The sequence below is a fragment of the Antennarius striatus genome, chromosome 11, assembly GCF_040054535.1.
Source record: "Antennarius striatus isolate MH-2024 chromosome 11, ASM4005453v1, whole genome shotgun sequence".
Lineage (NCBI taxonomy): Eukaryota > Metazoa > Chordata > Actinopteri > Lophiiformes > Antennariidae > Antennarius > Antennarius striatus.
In genome coordinates, this window is record NC_090786.1 from 9,952,461 (window position 1) to 9,968,524 (window position 16,064).

At 40.8% G+C, this 16,064-nt stretch overlaps 1 protein-coding gene across 5 annotated transcripts in view; it reads right to left on the bottom strand.

Annotated features, from left to right (window-relative positions):
- Positions 1-6: 6 nt before the first annotated feature.
- Positions 7-16,064, bottom strand: part of col17a1b (collagen, type XVII, alpha 1b) — a 29,783-nt gene continuing 13,725 nt past the window's right edge. For 4 of the 5 annotated variants that reach the window (XM_068327088.1, XM_068327087.1, XM_068327089.1 and 1 more), the window contains 35 exons: positions 14,861-15,655; positions 14,673-14,723; positions 14,450-14,476; positions 14,291-14,353; positions 13,927-14,031; positions 13,481-13,507; positions 13,295-13,339; positions 11,525-11,587; positions 10,985-11,020; positions 9,964-10,035; positions 9,834-9,860; positions 9,688-9,723; positions 9,553-9,588; positions 9,382-9,462; positions 9,204-9,239; positions 9,033-9,125; positions 7,830-7,901; positions 7,655-7,696; positions 7,449-7,508; positions 7,302-7,361; positions 7,000-7,059; positions 6,815-6,901; positions 6,667-6,705; positions 6,434-6,541; positions 6,238-6,357; positions 6,046-6,156; positions 5,443-5,577; positions 3,660-3,770; positions 3,369-3,548; positions 1,898-2,038; positions 1,606-1,803; positions 1,254-1,418; positions 1,065-1,145; positions 906-989; positions 7-817 (listed from right to left, as the gene is read on the bottom strand). In XM_068327088.1, coding sequence (XP_068183189.1) covers positions 768-817; positions 906-989; positions 1,065-1,145; positions 1,254-1,418; positions 1,606-1,803; positions 1,898-2,038; positions 3,369-3,548; positions 3,660-3,770; positions 5,443-5,577; positions 6,046-6,156; positions 6,238-6,357; positions 6,434-6,541; positions 6,667-6,705; positions 6,815-6,901; positions 7,000-7,059; positions 7,302-7,361; positions 7,449-7,508; positions 7,655-7,696; positions 7,830-7,901; positions 9,033-9,125; positions 9,204-9,239; positions 9,382-9,462; positions 9,553-9,588; positions 9,688-9,723; positions 9,834-9,860; positions 9,964-10,035; positions 10,985-11,020; positions 11,525-11,587; positions 13,295-13,339; positions 13,481-13,507; positions 13,927-14,031; positions 14,291-14,353; positions 14,450-14,476; positions 14,673-14,723; positions 14,861-15,655 — 3,497 coding nt within the window. In that variant the 3' untranslated portion in view covers positions 7-767. The remainder of the gene's footprint in view (positions 818-905; positions 990-1,064; positions 1,146-1,253; positions 1,419-1,605; positions 1,804-1,897; positions 2,039-3,368; positions 3,549-3,659; positions 3,771-5,442; positions 5,578-6,045; positions 6,157-6,237; positions 6,358-6,433; positions 6,542-6,666; positions 6,706-6,814; positions 6,902-6,999; positions 7,060-7,301; positions 7,362-7,448; positions 7,509-7,654; positions 7,697-7,829; positions 7,902-9,032; positions 9,126-9,203; positions 9,240-9,381; positions 9,463-9,552; positions 9,589-9,687; positions 9,724-9,833; positions 9,861-9,963; positions 10,036-10,984; positions 11,021-11,524; positions 11,588-13,294; positions 13,340-13,480; positions 13,508-13,926; positions 14,032-14,290; positions 14,354-14,449; positions 14,477-14,672; positions 14,724-14,860; positions 15,656-16,064) is intronic. The other variant, XM_068327090.1, reaches the window with a different exon arrangement.

Here is a 16,064-nt window from a genome sequence, read left to right on the forward strand (position 1 = left end):
CAAATATCAAACAAGTCCAAAAATAGATTTATTTGTGTGTTTCAAACAAATGTTGATAAATTCAATCATGTAAACCACAATCTGGGAACATTTTATAATAAATTTTTTCTGACACTTGAAGTTATCAGGAACATATATAAATTTCAGCGCACAAAAATATACAATCCAATCAGTCATTTGTTAGCAATTATTATATTTACTAACAGAACTGTCAAGTAAATCAAACTTTTGAATCTCCCACCACTCGCTGTATGTGACGCATGCCACGGTCCCATCCTGAGTGATTTCTTACATATATTTAAATGTTTTTTGTCAGGTAAATGGATAACTTCCATCGATATTGATGGCTGGGATTTGTTTTATTTCATGTTTCAAAAGAACAAACACCGAAAAAGTACACTTAAATTATACAAGCAATGGGGAGAAATACAACTTTCTATTACACTAAAAGCAACATATTACTGTAATATTGATATTCCCTTGAACAAATCTGCCCCTGGTAAAGTTTGAAAGCAAGCTGCTATCTGAGCAAAGTAAACTTTATACACCCATACATAAAAAAACAACAACAGAAAACATGTTTGTGTCACAAAGACACTGACCAGCAGCTAAACCCATCTTGACAACTTTTTATTTTGTCATATCAAGCTCTATCTTTTCTAGAAATGGCAAGAATACGGAGCATTTGGATTACTTGCATTACTGCAGCTGAATTTAAAAAGAAGTGTAAAGTTCCATCTGAGATGACCCAGTAGTATGGTAGCCCTTTAGCCTCCGTTGGCTTGACGATGCTTTTTATGATGACTTTTATTGCCTGCAACAGATGAATAAAAAAAGTGATGAGTTAAATGCAGGTAAGTTTGAGCATTGCCTTTCTGATTTATTGAGATGTTGACTGAGGTTACCTGTATCCCTCTTCTGTACTCTATGTGGAATCTGGACAGTGTAGGACCCTGGTAGACCTGGTAAACCCGGTTGTCCTGGATCACCTGTAAATGAACAACATCTATTCAGATACCACTGTGGAGTATATGAAGTGTTTATTCAGCTCTGTTAAAACATACCCTTGTCTCCTTTGGGTCCTGGGTACCCCCTGTCTCCCTTTGGTCCAGGTCCTCCTGGGGGGCCAGGGATAGTGCCATAGGCTGCACGAAAACATGCATTCAGTTGTGATGTACAAAAATTTCTAGCTAGGTTTACATTTCTGTAAGTTGTGACGAAGTGAGTGGAAAGTCAGAGCTGTGCATGCTTACTTCTGAAAAATTCCATAAGGTCAGCTGTGACATTCCCATAGGCACCAATGACACGGCTGTAACCAGGTGGTCCAGGACGGCCAGGTGGACCAGGAGGGCCTTGAATGGCTCTTACATTCACCTTCTCAGGACCCTCAACCAGATACCCCTGCAGGAGCCCTTGATCTAGAGGAAGATTGTCATATCCGAATCCAGTTGACACTCATGTCATCACAAAAACATTGATGTTGGCTGTCATAGCCCAATGAATCCACAGTAACATCCCCCAAAGCAGTGCCAGCTGTAATTAGGGTATGTTTACTAAATGGAATTAGGAAGTAAAATCTTTGTTTGACAGCTGCAACGAACTCACTCTTGATGTAGTCTGTAACTTTCAAGGCGACACTGGAGTAGTCCAGCGATTCAGTGAGCCTGCGGACATCGATCTCCCTGCGATCAGAGCTGCCATGTGAGTAGCTCTGGACATGACCTGGTTCTCCACGCTCTCCTTTAGGACCCTGCTGTCCTGGAGGCCCCGGAGGTCCGATAATTGTACGACGAACATTGTCACCTAAAATAGAAATATTCATTTTATGTTCAAGTTTAATGGGGCGATGTTTCGCTGCAGATGCTGATCACATGTCTTTAATCTGATAGGAGCTCACTGGACAGGTACTCCTGGACTTCAGTGCGAATGTTCTCCCGAGCGAGGTTTCCACTGTAGGAAATTGATCCAGTGTAACTACCAGGCGGACCTTGGGGTCCTGGAGGACCTTGAGGACCAGGAAGACCCCTGAAACCAGAGTCTGGAAGACATTCAGTTCAATATTATTGGCATTTTGTTGTCATTCCAATTTCACAGTAAGATGATCAGTATTTAACTAATAAATAAGGAGTGGACAAAAGAAAGATCTCAAAAGGATTTTTTTCTACAACGGTGTAACCTGATTACTATGAATGATCTATTGGATGAAACACCACATGTAATTATGTAAGTGAGCTACATAACTTGGAGGTAAACCAGGAATAAGTATTATATTCCATTTATGCTGATATTACAATAATTTATGTCAGTAAGTCCCTTAAGTCCAACACCATTGACCTTTAAAACAAACCAATTAGAAATGCATCTGGCAGTACAACAAATTTCTTACTTGCATATGGATACTTTTTAATGGGCTAGGCAGGTTATGTTTGCAGCTGTGCAGTTGATTGATTATTCGTCAGTGAGCTTAGAAAAAAAACATTGAATTGTTTTCTATATGGAATCCAAAAGCTGTTTAAGTCAATCCACTGGTCATTTAAGAAAGTTCTTGAAGACTGGGGGATAAGCTGGGACATGATCAGCCACCCTCTGAACTGAAGAAGTCTCTTGGATGAGAGATGAAACATCTTCAAAACTTTCTTGAAAGTCCAGTGGATTATCTTTTGGATAACCATGACCTGGATGACTGAGAACCTACACTGACATTTTCCATGGAGCTTGGGCCTTGAAATGGAAGCCCCCACTACATTTGGGTGTAAATCGGGATAAAGGAACTGATCCGGAATTTTTTATCTTTAGTCTTTTTGCGGTTCACCTAATTGTTTTCTTTGCTAAATTTAAATTTATTTTACAGTATAAATTTGGGGCTACCGTGGCTCAGTGGTAGAGCGGGTTGTCCAATGATTCAAGATCGGCGGTTCGATTCCCGCTCCCGCCAAGTCATTTGTCATTGTGTCCTTGGGCAAGACACCTTACCCTCCTTGCCTCCAGTGAAGCACTCGCTGGTGTGCGAATGTGTGTGATTGTTCCGGTGGTGGTCGAAGGGGCCATAGGCGCAGATTGGCAGCCACGCCTCCATCAGTCTGCCCCAGGGCAGCTGTGGCTACGTACGTAGTTTACCACCACCAAGTATGAATGACGAGTGAATGAATAACGGATCCAATGTAAGTGACTTTTGAGTGCCCAGACAAGAAAGTGCTATATAAATCTAGTCCATTATTATTATTATTATTATTATTATTATTATTATTATTATTATTATAAATTCAGTACCTTATGGAAGTCACCAATAATACTATTGTTCAAACAATGATTATGAACAGTGATTCTTCATACAGATATATTACATTCATCATCTTTGTCAGACTTACTCTGGAGATAACGCTGAATTTCCTCCAAGCTATAGCCGCGACCTCCTACGCCATGCACAGTGGCAGTGGAGACTCCCGGTGGCCCCTGAGGGCCAGGAGGACCAGGTGAACCTCGGACACCTGGAGGACCAGGAGGACCGTGCTGTATGGTGGAGCTAATCCAAGAGCGGAAATCTGTGTCTTAGTAGATATAAAGACACATAAATGAGTGATCAACTGCATTGAATTATCAAGGAGAGATATGGTCAATGTTTGCCTTTAGAAAAAAATTAATACAGTAAATAAAATTACTTCTCATCAGTGCAGAATAGTCAATTGTAGCAGTGCTGAAGCCAGATCCTCCTGCACCAGGAGGCCCAGGAGGACCGGGTGGTCCAGGTAGACCTCTTGCAATCCCTCTGTCTGGAAACAAAAATGAAAGCAGTTTGATTGATTTGTTGGTTAGATGGTTGGTTGGTTGGTTTGATCGATTGATCGATTGATCGATCGATTGAATGAATTCAGGCTTCATCTCCAGGTCTTTATTTAGTTGAACTCACATATGTCAAAGTCAAGGCCCGGGGGCTGGATCCGGCCCGCAAATGAATTATCTATGGCCTCCTGGACGATCTTTAATTACGATTAAAACCAGCCACAGCTACTCGCTGGTGTTTTGCTGGTGTTTTACTAACACTACCTTCCCCACAATTCAACGGTAGTCACTGCGGCAAGCGGGGCTCTTCTCCTTTGGCTTTTCCCTTCTGGGGTTGCCACAGCGAATCAGTTGCCTCCATCTACCCGTCTTCTGCATCCTCTTCTCTCACACCAACTACCTTTATGTCCTCTTTCACTACATCCATAAACCTCCTCTTTGGTCTTCCTCTAGGCCTCCTGCCTGGCAGTTCAAAACTCAGCATCCTTCTACCAATATATTCACTATCTCTCCTCTGGACATGTCCAAACCATCTCAGTCTGGCCTCTCTGACTTTATCTCCAAAACCTCTAACATGTGCTGTCCCTCTGATGTACTCATTCCTGATCCTATCCATCCTGGTCACTCCCAAAGAGAACCTCAGCATCTTCATCTCTGCTACCTCCAGCTCTGTCTCCTGTCTTTTCCTCAGTGACACTGTCTCTAGACCAAACAACATCGCTGGTCTCACCACAGTTTTGTACACCTTTCCTTTCATTTTAGCTGAAACTCTTCTATCACACATCATACCTGACACTTTCCTCCACCCGTTTCATCCTGCCTGTACAAGCTTCTTCACCTCTTTTCTACACTCTCCATTGCTCTGGACTGTTGACCCTAAGTACTTAAAATCCTCCACCTTCTTGATCTCTTCTCCCTGTAAGCTCACTCTTCCACTTGGGTCCCTCTCATTCACACACATGTACTCTGTCTTACTGAGGCTAACCTTCATTCCTCTCCTTCCCAGGACAAACCTCCTCCTCTCTAGCTTCTCCTCCACCTGTTCCCTGCTCTCACTACAGATCACAATATCATCTGCAAACATCATAGTCCATGGAGATTCCTGTCTAACCTCGTCTGTCAGCCTGTCCATCACCATAGGGAACAAGAAGGGGCTCAGAGCTGATCCCTGATACAGTCCCACCGCCACCTTAAACTCCTCTGTCACACCTACAGCACACCTCACCACTGTCTTACAGTCCTCATACAGGCCTCTGCTTTATTATTTATCAGCAGTCAGAAATGACTAAACGGAGGGTCAACGCTGAGAACAGTGGGGGTTTCAAGCCCACTGGGAAGCAGAATACATATTCACGCAAGTAAAGGGCAAACCTGTGTGTATTCTGTGTGGAGAAAGTTTGGTTGTGAAAGAATATAATCTAAAAAGGCACCATCAAATGTCTCAGAAACACACATACAAAGATGTGATTTTTCTTTGAAGAAAGTTCATTTTTGTCTGTGTGCAATGTGCGAATTGTGTCTGTGTGAAATGATGGCTATGTGCAATCGTTTCAATACATTTTAATAAACATTGAACCAGTCCGGCCCTCGTCTTGAAGCCAATTTGTTTTTATGGCCCTCTGTGCGTTTGACTTTGAGATCCCTTATGTGACCTGTACTTACCAGACATGATGTTGAAGACATATCTTGCAATCTCCTCCACACTATAACTGGCTGAAATTCCCACTGATGATCCAGGTGGTCCTGGTGGACCTTGTGGCCCTGGTGGTCCTGAAATATATCTCCTCACATCATCTCCTGGATGTGTCACAGCAGGGAGACATAATCAGTTTGGTGCACCTTGTGAATGAGGAAGTCCTCTGACATTTATTTCTTCATAATTTCTTCATAATAAAAGATGATGTTGATAATAGACAGTGTACAACAGGTAGAGTATGTATCAAACAAGACCTGGGCGAACTGTGGCTTGGGCGTCACATCTAGCCCTTTGTACATCCCTGTGCACTTCGAGTGAGGCCAGTCATAAATTACATAAATTAAACCCCACAATTTCACATAGCCTACTGTAAATATTACAGAGTGTATTATTATTATTATTATTATTATCAGTATCAACTACTCAAAATATTTTATTTAGTGGTTTTTACAATGGAAGAATGTTGAGCAGAATTAAATTTAAGTTATCACCAGTGTGGTCCTCTGATAAAATTCAGGTTTCTCACATGGCCTGTTAAAATTAATTGCCCACCCCTGTATTACACTTACTCTGAAGCATGGCAATGAGACTGCTGACAGTCAGGGATCCAGAGCCAGGTCCTGGAGGACCAGGTGGTCCTGGAGGACCCTGAACACCAATGCTGAGTCCTGAACCTGAACCTGAAGGTGCAACACATATTAATGGTTGTCCCCCTTCTAAACCATTTCCGCAAAAATCTTTGGTAAAAAGCACAAGCCTACGTTGTATGTATGCAATGATTCTAGTAGAGATGTCATCCATAGAGCCTGAGATAGTTCCAGGGATGCCAGGAGGCCCAGGTGGACCTGGAGGTCCAGGTGTTCCGGTCAGCCTATGTCTGCCTGCATGGAAGAAAAAAATCATTTTCATAGTGTCTTCTGTGCCCCCCACCAGTAACCATCATTCAGAAAAACATACCTAAATAGTCAACAATGTACTGCTGCATCTCAGAAGAAGAGGTGAATGAGCCTGGAGGGCCAGGGGGACCTGGGGGACCAGGTGGACCTGAGGTGACTGAGATGGAGCCTGAGGAAACATTAGAAAGACCCAGGAGAGCACATGTGGGATGAAGCTTCAGCTCAATCCTGAACTGCTTTAAATAAAACACTGTACTTTGGTATTTTAATAATTTAGATTTTTTTTTTCTTTACCTCGCGCAGAGCCAGGAATACCAGGATCCCCAGTATCCCCTTAGATATGTTAAATAACAACAAATAAGTCATGTGAGACAAACCTGGGAACTGCTTTCAAATATGATAAATGATGACAGTATTTATAAGTTATAATATGTTGGTTTACCTTTAAATCCTCGTGGTCCTGGAAGTCCTGGTGGACCCGGTGGACCTGGTGGTCCAGTGATCCCTTGTCCCCCAGTGATAGTTGTAACTGTAAATAAAATGTAAAATACATAAGTATTAACAAAGTCTACTAACATTAAAAGTATGTCTTTGTAATATTATCATCTGAGATTTGTGTTTACTGACTTCTCTCAGAGCTTCCTGATCTTCCTGGGGTACCGGGCAACCCTGGTTGGCCCTGTTCTCCTGAGATACAAAAAGATGTCAAGGTCTTCAAAAACACATCACTCTTTGTTTCACAAATTTGAGAACCATGGCCATGCAACACACAAGTGTCCATGTTTTAGTTATTTAAAAGAAGATTATTAAAGAAAGATAATGACCTAAAACAATGATGGACATGTTTACATAATGAACTACTTGTGGTAAAATTGGAGATATTTGTTAGGTAACAGTCATGGTAACAGGTCTTCACAACATCTGATCACCTGCTGATCCTTTAGGACCAGGAGCCCCAGGTGGTCCCGGTGGACCGGTGTAAAATGTTCCTGAAAAATGGTAATGTTTCATGTTACCGCTCGAAATAATTTGAAATCCATATTGAGAGAAGGTCCAAATTCTGATGCAGATTTTACCAGAGCTGGATGAAAAGCCTGAATCTCCTTTTTCTCCTTTGGGTCCAGGTCTTCCATAACCTAAAAAGCAGAAGTTCGATGTGAAGAATGGTCCAGCATTACTAATACTCAGTTACACTATGTGATCCATCCAGATTGAATATACTTTTTCAGGATGTCTAATTCTAATCTATTGGATTATGAATCTAATGAATTTGCTGGCTGACCTGGAGGCCCAGGTGGCCCGGGAGGTCCTTGTCTCGAATCACCTTAATGAAAATGTTTTAGATCATCAGCAAAACCATTTGAAGAAGATGCGGTCAATCATTTATAAAGTAACTATCAAATATGATGTCTTTCATTATGCTGAAAAATGCTATGTTGTGTTTTGTTTTATTTTACCTGGACGTCCAGGAGGACCAGGTGGGCCAGGTGGTCCAGGTATTCCTGCAACTGCACTGGAGCCGAATTGCCCTACAACAAAAAATCATTTAAACAATGAACAACATTTTAGTCTACAAAAAGGACATAGTGAGGTAAGAATGTTAAATGATAAGGATGCTGCTTGATGTTACTTAACAGCAACCCCTGTGGCCACTGGGGGAAATTGCTTGATTTTGATGAACTACAAAATAATAAGAGTTTTTACTTTTCAGCATTATGTTTCAATATCACCTCATGATTTAGCTGTACTGAAGAATCATTTATTTCATTGCCTTGTCATTTATTTAAATTATTGCAAATCAATTTTAAAGAAACAGTAATTTAATTTTGGCAAATTTTATTTTTTAAAAATGCTAAATTTAATATTTCCAACTTTGCAAATGTGAGGATTTATTGTTTTTTATTTACATTTAATTTATGTAGATCAAAGGAATTCCAGTAGTTTCACAGGATAGCCATATGTACCCTTTGTGATGGTATGCCTCATAGTTATTTATTGTAAACCAGGAAATATTTTGACAGTCCTCTAAAAAGTGTTAAAAAAATAGGATGGCACTAAAGCAATGCAAATCCCAGGGAAGGCAGCTCAGTTTACAACACCATATGAACAGTATTTATGTCCATAGTCCAACTCTATAGAATTTGTATTATTATTATTATAATTTCCCTACGGGATTAATAAAGTTGATTACATTTACATTTACCTTAAGTCATTATTACTTTGAGTTATTCAAATAAAGCAATATTTTACAACTAGCTGATTAACTCTCCTTAACATTAGAACAAGGGTAGTAATAGTCAAATTATATCTTACAATATCACAGTCAGAGCAGCTTTAAGATTTTACTTATACCACTGTACTCACATACTTTCACTTCATTCATTTTTTAATTGAGGACTTGTGCTTTTACTTAAGTTGAATTTAGTAGCTTTACAGTGTGGCACACAGGTAAGGATGTGATTATGTCCTCCACCACTAACAACAACTGTAGTGCACTGAACAGAGCATCTTATGATTCCTACATTTTATTTGCAAAATGAAAATTGCCTCATTATGTTTTTCTTCTAAACAGTAAATCGTCTCACTTAAAGTATAATCAACAGCAAATAATGGTACACACAGAGCATGTCTTCTAGAAAAACAATAAAAAAACCACTCACTCTCAGCTCTGGTTGAGCTTATACTTTCACTTGTTCTCACTGTTAATCCTTGTTCTCCCTGCTCTCCCTTAAAGCCCCTGTCACCTTTTGGACCTTTGAAGACAAAAACAGTGCAGCATCTACAAGACTTTGAGGATTGTATTAAAGATGAAAAAATGTGCAAAGACCTACCAGGTGGGCCTGGGTGACCAGCAGGGCCAATAGGACCTGAGGACATTAATAGAGAACTTTTGATTGCCACTTATTTGATGTAATAATTGTTGCTGCTTATATGGTAAAGTTATTCAGAGAATGATGTCAAATATGTAGGGCATCACGGACATCATCTGTATACTTTTTAGGATCTGACCTGATAATCCTGGAGGTCCAGCAGGGCCAGGAGGACCAGCACGCCCAGGTGGTCCAGGGATACCAACAGCAGAGGAGCCAGCTGGAAAGAAAAGTGAAGATTGGACATCCTAAATCTATCTAATTCTAGTCTATTAGATTATCTATTGGATCTACTTTCATCATTTCTTACCTGTATTGATGATTCTTCCTGGTTCACCTGTTTCCCCTAAAACAAACACATGTTCTCTGAGATGTACAGAGTAACAGAACAAAACACATGATACTTCAGAAGCAGAAGGGGAGCTTAAGTTTACTGCAGATGTACCTCTGGCACCAGGTTGTCCTGGATTTCCTGGTATTCCTAAAAGTAAAACACATACATTTGTACTGCTGACAGGAATTAAAGCCAATTCTTTGCAGCAAGTTCTAGATTATTTTTATACAAACTACAATTTGTGCTAATTTAATAACCTGGTGGTCCTTGAAGTCCAGGTGTTCCTACAGAGGGGGAAATATTGTGAATGCGTGATTTCATATTATTTGATCACATTTTAATGTAGCTGAGCATCAAACCACATTGGTGACATTGATCTCACTGTACCTGGAATTCCAGAATCCCCTGGAGGCCCAGCAGGTCCTCTGATTCCAGGAGGCCCAGCAGATCCTTGATCACCTGAGAGTCAATGTAAAAAAACAACAACTTTTTGAGTATCTATTTAATTTATTCTCTGTTCATTCCGTTGTTTCTTTACGTGTGTTGGAAGTGAAAACCTTGCATTTTTTAAATATGAAAGGAAAATTGCTTTTTTCCTCTAATTAATTCAGTTTCTGACATAATACAAACACAACAATAGCACCTCTGAGAATGAAGGTTAAAATGAAAATCAAAACCTGGTGTCCCAAACAAATACAGCTGGTTGCCATGTGCCTTAGGAAGATCATTTACACACCACAGCAATCTCTCACAGACATTACCATCTCGTTAACCATCTCAATGGCAAGCATCCAATAATGTAAAACGAACAGCTGGACAGCACTGGGCCCTGACATTATCCACATGTACTGGCCAAAATTTGACCTCCATGAACACCTTGCAGCACAGATGAACCAGCTGCTAGGGGATAGTACCCGCCTCGAATGGTCATCCACTAATCTTAAGTACCCCAGATGGAAGTCATCCTATCCAAATCTTGGCTAGTAACAGATATAAACATTTGTCTCAATACTTGAGTGACGTACAGAAAGGAATATATATGAAAACACCAGAGGAATCAAGCAAAAGGTCTGGTCAGCAGGGCTGCCACTAAAGACTGTGAGAACAGACAGATCAACATGTCTGTTTGTCTGTCTGTTCTCACACTCGATCGATCGATCGATCGATCGATCGATCTATCTATCTATCTATCTATCTATCTATCTATCTATCTATCTATCTATCTATCTATCTATCTATCTATCTATCTATCTATCTATCTATCTATCTATCTATCTATCTATCTATCTATCTATCTATCTATCTATCTATCTATCCATCCATTCATCCATCCATCCATCTATATACTTACAAACATACTGTGTGTACCTGTGTTTTAAATGCAATGCTTATATAAAGACTACTTTACCTCTTGATCCTTTCTGACCATCAGTTCCAGACAAACCTGTTAATGAAAAAAAAAACCCCCACAATATCATGATAATATACAATTAACCTTGAGCCTTCCTATAATAACCTTACAGTATCAGTGAAATTGATACCAGTCCCTCACTCACCTTAATTTTAATATCTAATTTGAATATATTACGACTTTCAGTTCTGTTGAGCTACAAACAGAAAAATTCTTAAAGTAATACTATTGATTAACATAGAGGTCCCTTCAGAAAGTCACTTAAAAACAGCTGTGCTTTAATGAACTGATGTTTTGACTTTTCTGGACATCTCTATACTGCATTCTGGTGGAGTTTGTTAGTCTTGCAATTCTGGCTATTGCCACAATGAAATGAAAAAGCACAATGAACTTTAATTTTTAAGGAACAAATTTGAGAGAAGTACAGTATTGCTCTTTATATGAAACTCTCTGTCCAGAAGTCAGAATATTATGTTCTAGGAATTTGAGTTATTTATAGTTAATCATCTGAAGCTGGAGGGTCCCGGACGGACTCACCCATTGACCCTTTGGATCCTTTTTCTCCATGTGACCCTTGAAGACCTGGCAAACCAACATCGCCTGAGAAGACAGACATGTGAATTAAAAAACTGCATGATATATGTTAACTGATTCTAAAGTAGTTCAAGCCACAAAGCTGTGCTGTGTTACAGAATGACTGTAAGCAATATAAATAAAACTAAATTAACAATGCAATTTACATAATCCCCTTCATCAGCTGCCACCTGGAGGAGGGGTTTGAGTACCTTATAATTCTCGGAGCTTTGCTGTCTGGGGGAAATTTATAATTTGCCCTAGTAGAGCCTCTCTCTCATGGCAGGTTCTAGGTTAAGGGTCAAACAACGTGCGGATGGAAAGATCTCTGATGACGAACAGGTATACCGGCTTACGTCATTTTGAATTATGTCGTCCTCGAGAATTCATTGGTTTTCAAAACAAATACAAGGAAAATTAAAAATCTGCTTTATATAAATCTACTTCGCTGTAATCCACAAATATTGGACTCATAAAAACCCATAAAACTGTTCAAAATCCACAATGTTATGTTACTGAATTTTTTAAAATAATTTTTATATTATTTTTTATTTTTTATTTTTAGCATTTTACTGTATTGTACATTATTAACCCGTAGCACCTTCAACGCAGAAGAAGCAGCTGAAGACGAGACGGCAACGTACAAGATGACGAGGTTTTTTCTGCACTATATTTTTTTTTTTAAATTTGTAGGCATTAAATAGATCCGTATTAACAAAATATTATTGAAAATGCATTTATAGAGTTTGGAATGGTTATTTAGCTTGGAGACAGATCAATTCTACTTTTGTTGTTTTTCGATTTACGTTACGTCTCCTGGAACCAATTAATAACGTAAGAGGTATACCTGTACTCAAATTAATGGGGGTGCCAGGGCCCCACTCTGGAGTTAGGCTGGGGAAGGGGCCCACCAGTAAATGTTTGGTTGCTGGGCCTTCACCAATGAGGTCAGGCCAACCCAAAACATGACTATATCCTCTCTTGGGCCCACCACCCACAGGAGCTGCAGGGATTTGCTGCACTGTGGATTGGGCAGCACTAAAAGGCAGGCGCCTTGATGGTCCGATATCCGGTTACAGAATGTCATGACAGAGCCATGGAATGTCACCTCCCTGGTGGGTAATGAGACTGAGCTTATAAAGGTTGAGAAGTTCCGACTAGATATAGTCGGCCTCACCTCTACACACACCTCTGATCCTAGTACTCTATGGGGGCTGGACCCTCTATCTTGCTGGAGTTGCACCAGGTGATGGCTGGAGGGCTGGTGTGGGCTTACATGCATGTTCTCTGTTATTGACTTCAATGCTCAGATGAGCAATGACAGCATAACCTGGATGGGCGTGACTTGGAGGATCAACCTGCCCAATCTGAATCCAAATGGTGTTCGGTTGTTGCACGTTTGTGCTAATCACAGTTTGTCCACAGCTAACACGGTATTCACGAGGACACTAGGTACCAGGAAGGCAAAGCAATGCTCAGCTTTAGATGTTTAGGAGGCAAAGATACATGTCCACTTCGGTGGAGACCCAGAGGCACACCCAGGACTCTCTGGGGAGACATTATCTCTCGGTTGTCCAGGGAGCAACTTGGGATCCCCCCAGAGGTGCAAATGACCGTAGAGAGAAGTGTCTGGGCTTCCCTGCTCATACTGCTGTCCCCGGAAAAGCAGTTGAAAACAAGAACAAGGGAAAGAGTTTACTTAATTTAGCAGCGAAGAAAAGTCCATCTACCTACCTTTAGACCCGGGTGCCCCTGTTTCGCCACGGAAACCCTGAGGGCCTGGTTGACCAGACAAAAAAAAAGAAAAGACATATATTGACTGTTGGCAATGAATTAATCACATTCTTCAGGTGCTGCCATTAAATTCACTGCAAAGGTAGATGTTTGTTGAATCACTCTTAAGTTCAGGGGCAAACTGACCTGGCTGGCCAGGGGGTCCGGACGCACCTAAAACAAAAATGAATATTACATTTTTGTTTAAAAAGAATATTATTTAAAACAGCAATTGAACACCTAAAAAAAGAAACAAAAAACACCAACAAAATTAATAAACAAATTAATTAAATTTATTTATGATGGATATTGATCTATACTTAATCTAATATTTGAGTATAGGCAACAGGAAAATAATACTAAAATAAATGTATTTTATTTTTAAATGATTTGGGGGGGTGTTTTTTATTCTGGTTTGACTTAAATTTCTTCATCATAGAAGACATGCTGACTACAACGTGAATGCTGTATTGGACAGCACAACTCTTTCCACTATATGCTGTTTCTAGATCATACTGTAAATCATAAGGGACATACATTAGTACCACCAACAAACACAGGAGTTTTTTCACTGTTGGGAAAATGACACATACCTCTGTCACCTTTTGGTCCAAAGCCTGAAGGTCCTGGCTCACCTCTGGGGCCCAGCGGGCCCTCGCGACCTCTGATACCTGGTATCCCATCCACTCCATGATCACCTGAACAGATAGTTTACAAAATGGTGTAAAATGTTACACACTTCAGTTGTGTCACCGGAATAAATGATTTCTACCGATCTTATTTTTTTGGTCTGCCGTTTTATTTTTATTACTTATCAAAATTAGTATCATTATTGAGCTGTAATGGACACAGAGAGTTATTTCCAAAGAGATACCTCAACATAGTTACACTTTCACACAATCTGGAATTTTAAATCTTTTCAGTGTACTGCAATTTGAAACAAAGAGTTCTCTTTACCTTGACTTCCTTTTTGGCCTTTTGGTCCCTCAGCACCTGCCGGACCTGTCACACCAGGAGAACCTGAGATGGCAATTCACAGTCAGTAATATTAAATCATGAAGTCATATTATAGTTGTAAGACTATGTACATAATGCCACAAGGAAAATTTTCTTCACCTGGAAGTCCAGAGAAACCTTGATCTCCTGTGAAAATTAAAACATACATTTGATGAGAATCCATGGTAGATTTCAAGCACAAAGAACAACAGAACAGAAAAAGCTTCCCCAACCTTTAATTCCTGTGTCCCCGGGACACAGGAACATGTATTAATATGATTATGTACAAGCTGATTAAGGTCTGTGTTTGCATTTAATTGAAGAGATATTGCTGGAATTTCACCTTTAGGTCCCGGCAGTCCTCTTTCTCCCTGCACTGAGGATGCTAGAAAACCTGAGGCAGAAAGTACTTGTTCAGTGAAGTTGAGTGTGAGTATGTGTGTGTGTGTGTGCGTGCGTGCATGCGTGCGTGTATGTGTGTGTGTGTGTGCGTGTGCGTGTCAACTAATTACTTGTGTTTGTGTGCAGTACCTCTGAATGCTTGTGACTGGATTTCATTTCTCAACATTTGTTGGATCATTATTTGAAGAAAAGCAGCATCCATATGTCCTCCACTGGTCCCGGAACCAGTGCCACCAGCAGTGCCATAGCCACCACCATAACTGGTACCAGCACTGCCAGAGCTTCCGCTGAAAGTGGTTCCACCAGCACTGCTGGCACTGCCGCTGTAACTGGTACTCGTACGCCCGGAACCTCCGCTGACACTGGTTCCATCAGAACTGCCGGTACCACCACTGAAACTGGTGCCAGCTTCACCAGAACTTCCACTGCCAGTTCCACCGCTTAAAATGATGCCAGTACGACGAGAACCTCCACCGGAGCTGGTTCCACCAGCACTGCTAGCACCACCACTGAAACTGGTGCCAGCACCGCCAGAACTTCCACTTCCAGCTCCACCACCGAAGCTGGTGCCTGCTCCAGAGGAACTTCCACTTGAACTGGTACCAGACCCACCAGAAACTCCACTGCCAGCACCACCACTGAAACTGGTACCAGCACCTCCCACATTGGCTCCACTGGTGCCAGCGGCCCCACCTCCAACGCTGACGTCAATTGCATTGCCACCATTGGAGCCACCAGCACCTGCAGCAGCCCCACCTCCGGTGCCCAGGAGGAGTGTGTTGTCAGTGTGGCTGGTGCCTCCAGCACCCGAATAGACGTTGACATTATTAGAAGAGCCTGACAGCCGACTGGTACGAGCTGCAGCGACAGAGGATTCAGCCTCCAGGGTGGCAACTCGATTCTTCAGTTTTCGGACATCCTCAGCTGAGAAAGTGACAAATTATGATAGAGATTCAGATACAGGGCATAAGGCATGATCCTCAGTTGTTAATCTGAAGAACTATTGTGTTTACAGATGCATCTGTGGGTGGGAATCCATTACTTATATTTGACCCTTAGTTTACTACTTTCACTGTATTTTTAATCATTAGTAGGAAAATTTTTTATAAATCACTCTTATGTGACTGTATCTGTCCTAAGGAGAATCACTTTTCCCATTTAAATGAGTGTACCATAAATTCACCATTAGAACTACATACAAAGACAAATACTATAATGAACACAATAGAAAAACATTTTCCATGACCCAAAGACTTACCCCCAAAAAACTTTGTGAACCACTGCAATATATCATGAATACAAACGATAGCAGTTCTTAGTCATGAATATTGAA